The following is a 6,025-nucleotide window of genomic DNA, read 5'->3' as shown; positions in this document are numbered from 1 at the left end:
AATTCAGTTGCTACTCCATGGACAGGCAATGAGAAAATAGTTGTTGATACATCGTCCGATGTGGCTATTACCACACCCATCCCTGAACTGAGAGACGTGTCAGCTTGTTTGTGGGTAAAAACAAAAGAAACCAACAAGGGGACACCAATATCCTATGCTATCAGTGGAAGCTATAATGAGTTTAACATATTCGATACCAGTGATTTGAAAGTCCATGTACGAGACAGTGATGGCCGCAACACTGGTATTGCTGTGAATGATAATGACTGGCACCATTTGTGTGTCACGTGGTCGTCTATTGATGGCATATGGGGTATTCATGATGGTGGTGCCTTGGCTGCATCTGGTTTTGGTCTGCAGAGTGGTAACGTAATCAGAGAAGGTGGTGTATTGGTACTTGGCCAAGATCAAGACAGCTTACGTGGTGGATACGAGTCTAGTCAGGCATTGAAAGGAGAGCTGGCATACTTCAATATGTGGAGCAGAATTCTGAGTGATGACGAAATAGGGCAACTCGCAGCAGAGTGTAATGGTGAAACAGAAGGTGACCTGTTTGCTTGGAGTTCGGGTAATATTGATCTTGATGGTGGTTATGAAACGCTTCAAGCTGATATATGTCGTAAGTTATTATATTAGTGATGCCTAGTTGTTAATGTTTTCTACTCTACAGAGCGAGTGTTTTTTTACAGACATTACCATGCAAAATACAAACAGATATGGGCAGTTTCGTGTTAGATCTGTTGGTCATACCATACTTGTAATACAAACGTAGCCCTATTTAATATAAACAATAATAAAAACACTCAATGGTGCAATGATTTTTATAAGCAGTGCCCCAGCCACCTTTTCAATTTATACATGCAATCTCCCCCAATAGTAAATATATCACATCGTATAATAATTATGAAATGAAATGTTTCTTTAAATTCAGTTCAATGGGTTGGTAATGAGAAGTTGGTTGTTGGTGCATTGTCTGACGTGGCTATTAGAACACCCATCCCCGAGCTGAGTGAGTTATTTGCTTGTATGTGGGTAAAAACGAAAGAAACCAACCAGGGGACACCAATATCTTATGCTATCAGTGGAAGCTATAATGAGTTCATCCTATTCGATACCAGTAATTTGGAAGTTGTAATGCGAGACACCAATGGGGGCAACAGTGGTATTGCTGTGAATGATGACGAATGGCACCATGTGTGTGTCACGTGGTCATCTAATGGTGGCATATGGGGTATATATGATGATGGTGCTTTGACTGCATCTGGTTCAGGTCTTCGGAGTGGAAGCGTAATCCGAGGAGGTGGTGTTCTGATACTTGGCCAAGAACAAGACAGCTTACGTGGTGGATACGAGTCTAGCCAGACATTGAAAGGAGAGCTGGCATACTTCAATATGTGGAGCAGAATTCTGACTGATGATGAAATAGGGCAACTCGCAGCAGAGTGTAATGGTGATACAGAAGGTGATCTGTTTGCCTGGAGTTCGGCCGATATTGATCTTGATGGCACTCTTGAGAAACTGCCATCTGATGTATGTCAGTAGTAATGATACTAACAACACAATTGTGTATCTGATTTATTCATACTTATCATTCGTGCACTTGCAAATTATTAATAGTAAAGTTTTATGTAGGACATTACTACTGCTGTACAGCATCCATTTGTGCATTGTTTAATATAATATCAAGCACAAGAGATGTTCAGTTGACTGGTAAAAAAATGATTTATTCATAGATTATCACAGACAATATAACTTGTATAAAGCTGGCTAATTATTTCTAATAGGGTAATAAGGTGTAACTTTTAAGACCAGTAATAAATATATCGCATCTACTGTAGCTCAATAATGTCTTATTGTGAATCTGGAAATTGTATGAAAAAGGACAATTAGGATAAATTTATTCTTATCCATATTATGTATTTTTGCGATGCAAACTACAGAAATAGTACGATAATTTTTAACTGAACTCAACTCTAAATGTTGGTTTGATTTCTTGTATATGAATACTATCTATGTGTTTAACATTTAAAAACATTATTCAATTACTTGAATTGCGTCTATTTTCAGGTGTAAAAGAAATGTATTGTTATTCACGCTATCGGGCTCTTGTTCGGTTTATGTGCTCAACAAACAAGGAAACAACTTAAAAATCACACTGTGACGTCACATGCGTCACCATCGTACGAATATCTGATAACAGTGCCGCTTACCGATCAGCAAAGATCGCATTCTGTTATGACAAAGTTGTCAGCAAGCTGTTTTATTAACACTTATTAACAGTGACATATACATGGGTATTTAATATCGACAACAACGAAAAACGATGCGAACGATCGGTCCTTGCCAACCAGTTACTGCGCATGCGGGCGAAACAAGTGTGACGGTCAATAGCGTTATCACTGTCAAGGCTGCAATCATGCTGTTAACTGCAGATATACAAAATACTGGTCCAGGCTACTTAAATCATTATTCTCGGCATACCGCTGTACAATGAGACATTTCACAATTACGCCCACTATTACTCGTTGATTTGTATTAAATCATGCAATACTTGCATCACAAAAATCAGTAATATGGCAATATCAAATACAAAATAGGTCAAAGTTCATAACACCAGCTCGTAATATAACACCGGTAATAAAGCATGTACACTGATGATACTGTCTGTGCGTTAAACGAGTTAAAAAAATTGCATTAAGTTGACAATTCTCGATATAAAGGTTTACAATCCATCGCTTTATAGACGATCATTACATTAAATGAACGAATTCAGTCTACGTACAATATATGATTCTGATTAATTAAAATATCTTAAGTTTGTTTGAATCAATAAACGATTGATATTGATTAGGCATTGATGGATTACACAAAACACAGTAAGTCCTGCTTATAGACCCGTGAGGAAACTGAATTGCGTCAAACATCATTTCAGTTTAAGTACACCAATGGAACAAGCATCAAGTAACAATTCTGATTATAATGACTGACAAGTATATTCCATTTATTTATTTATTTGTTTATTACTTTCTTCATTTCTTTCAGTTTAAGTACCCTAATGGATACAATCATCTAGTAACAGTTTCTAAAGACAAGATTGTTTCATGTATTTGTTTGTATTATTATTTGTTTATATTTTTTTTTTATTTTTTTTTATTTATTTATTACTTTCTTCATTGTTTCAGTATATTACACTAATGGATACAATCATCTAGTAACAGTCATGGTTTCTGAAGACAAGATTGTTCCATGTATTTGTTTGTATTATGTCTTTATTTATTTATTTATTTATTTCAGTATACCAATGGAAACATAGTATTAAACACTCATGGTTCAGAACAAACAATGTTCCTTATATTTACTCCAAAACAAGGATGTTCAATTCAAAGTATATGCAAAGCGGATAAATTTGTTGATAGAGGAATTAAAACAAAACTAAATGAATTTCGAAATTCTACAGCACTGTTTCACACTCCTTAGGATCTTTATATTTAGTGTTTTGTCCCTGCAACTAGACCGTTCGTCTGGCAATGTACTCCTTTTCACTGTGACTGTTCTAAGTGGGCAGCCCATCATCTTCCCGACGCCGGGTGGACACGTTATTGCGCCACGCGTCACTTATGAAATCAACAACACGTGTGAAAAGGTTTGAGACTGAATTCAAAAAGTTGAACGACGAATCAGTATTTTCACGACGTGGTGATTCCCTCATTTCCGGCATTCTAATGGTACGTGAGGGCGCACTATCATATGTAATGCTGTGATTCCGTGTATGGTTTGGTTCATATATAATAGAACGTTGTTGGTTGTGAAATGAGGAAAGGGCATTCTCGCGATGTTCTTGATTCATGCGACTGTTGAAATGATTAAAATCTGCAACGTCGTAAGTGTAATTACGGTTGACAGTGGCTGTAAACGAATAGAGAGAGTATTAGGTTACAATTAAACAGAAATGTACTGGTGATAAAAACCTGCTACGACGTCATATAAATATTGACGCGTTATCCAATCAGAGTAATAATCATGACAAGTCATTGTCAATGACAAATTACCGTTCAAATTTTAGTGACATTTTGTAACGCTACGCTCTAGTACGGGCTAGAATTAAAGCATGGTTTCATAGTACGGGTTTACGTTTTCGACCAGGCACTCAGCACGTGCCAGGGTGCTGTGCGCGAACGCAATTACATTTTCATATTCAGAGGGGGCATTTTCCGGGCGTACTGCACGTGAATGACGGCATGTAGGTCTTGGCAGAGTAACAAAGTGTGAGAAAAAAATAATTATTGTGTGCAGTGTTGCCGACCCAAGTAAGAACCCGTTTATGTTAATTTAGGCTTTCGACCTGGTTTTTGTCTGACTTCCCTCACCCTCAGGGGGGGGGGGACTGCCACTAAATGACAGTCGCGTTGGACTATCAGCTCAGATGTCGCTAAATATTGTTATACTTTATATGGAATAAACACGATTACTATTCATTGGTATGACGTACTTCGAGTATGCTCGTAAAAACAATACCACAAACTGAACGCTAAATGCACCCGCAAACACTTGTGTAACATGCATTTTCGAATCGATACGTGCAAATTGATTAAAAAAAGATCTGACATTTGTTTTCTTGCCGGATGACACCTCAATTCTTGTACTCCGAGAGTACTTTGAGCGACAGGGGTCAACGACCTTGTATGGGTAAATATCATGTGGAAACATGCTCATAGGTTAATATTCAGGTGAAATAGGTCGATGTCACGCGATAAGCTGGCATATAAACATATATAGAAGTGGCGTGTCAATAGTTCTCAGTATCCAAATACTGTCGCAGTTTACGAGTCAATAGTTCTGGGTATCTAAATACTGTCATAGTTTAATACGAGCCAATAGTTCCTGGTATCCAAATACTGTCGCAGTTTAATACGAGTCAATAGTTCCTGGTATCTAAATACTGTCTCAGTTTAATACAAGTCAATAGTTCCCAATATTCACATACTGTCGCAGATTAATACGAGTCAATAGTTCCTGGAATCTAAATACTGTCGCGGTTTAATACAAGTCAATAGTTTCCGGTATCCACATACTGTTGCAGTTTAATACGAGTCAATACTCCCCAGTATTCACGCACTGTGTCGGGGTGGATTTAAATGCTCGTTTATTTCCTTTTAACTTGAATTATTACACATTACGTAATTCTTGGTTATGAATGCGTACTTAATTATGCGTCTATGTGGGGGTTCAGAACTTTGTTATTTTATTTCCTTGTTAGCCCCCACAGTATATTTCTTGATTCTGTGAGCATTGTAATAGATATATTTACTGTATTGATGTTTTGTCGTTGAATAAATATATTAATTAATGACTTTATGAAGAAACCTGCTTTTTAATCCATTTTGGGGAATCTTCAATTGTTTTGTGGTACACGTTCGAGTTTATATTTTCCCTGCCACCACAGTCACTCTATTAGGAGTAGAGTGACTGTGCTGCCCCGCACTGTCACTGTGTAACCCGTGTATCACGGAATTAGTTTCCGCTCGGGTGAAGTATGTTTGGTTAAGGGGTGAGTACACATCGCGATATCGCCGCATTGCATTTTAGGATATATGCATATGGGTAACAACGGCACCACTGGTATCCACGGTCGACAGTTAAAGGAAACGGACCCACGTGGTGGAAGTTTATTAGAAAAACCCAAATCCGCAAAACAGTCCATGGGAAAAGTTTAGGGTCCGACAGACCCAACTAGGTGGAACCGAGTCCCCGGAAACTGGTCTGTTAGGGTGAGCGGTCTGAATTGGTCCACCACGGAAAATTTTTATTTCATTGCAAATTACAGTAAAGAAACATGAACTAAGATATGTCCCACCCCTTGTTCACTCACCTTGTATGGTCGATGCTTTCCATTCATTTATAATCCTACCAATTTTTATGTCAAACTGTCGATCGTTACGTATTCTTACCGATGTCCCCCCATTCTGGGTAGTGTCTCTATTTTCCAACGCAACTGGGTCGACTCTCCACGCTGGTATTTCCCGCG

At 38.1% G+C, this 6,025-nt stretch overlaps 1 protein-coding gene across 1 annotated transcript in view; it reads right to left on the bottom strand.

Annotated features, from left to right (window-relative positions):
* Positions 1-1,703: 1,703 nt before the first annotated feature.
* LOC146734645 (uncharacterized) overlaps positions 1,704-6,025 on the bottom strand; it is a 6,081-nt gene continuing 1,759 nt past the window's right edge. The window contains exons 1-2 of the mRNA XM_085508083.1: positions 5,870-6,025; positions 1,704-3,906 (exon numbers count right to left, since the gene is read on the bottom strand). The exon at positions 5,870-6,025 is cut by the window's right edge and continues 1,759 nt beyond it. Coding sequence (XP_085364209.1) covers positions 3,554-3,906; positions 5,870-6,025 — 509 coding nt within the window. The 3' untranslated portion in view covers positions 1,704-3,553. The remainder of the gene's footprint in view (positions 3,907-5,869) is intronic.

The sequence above is a fragment of the Saccoglossus kowalevskii genome, chromosome 14, assembly GCF_978046115.1.
Source record: "Saccoglossus kowalevskii chromosome 14, keSacKowa6.1, whole genome shotgun sequence".
Taxonomy (NCBI): domain Eukaryota; kingdom Metazoa; phylum Hemichordata; class Enteropneusta; family Harrimaniidae; genus Saccoglossus; species Saccoglossus kowalevskii.
This window is presented reverse-complemented; position numbering and strand designations above follow the sequence as displayed.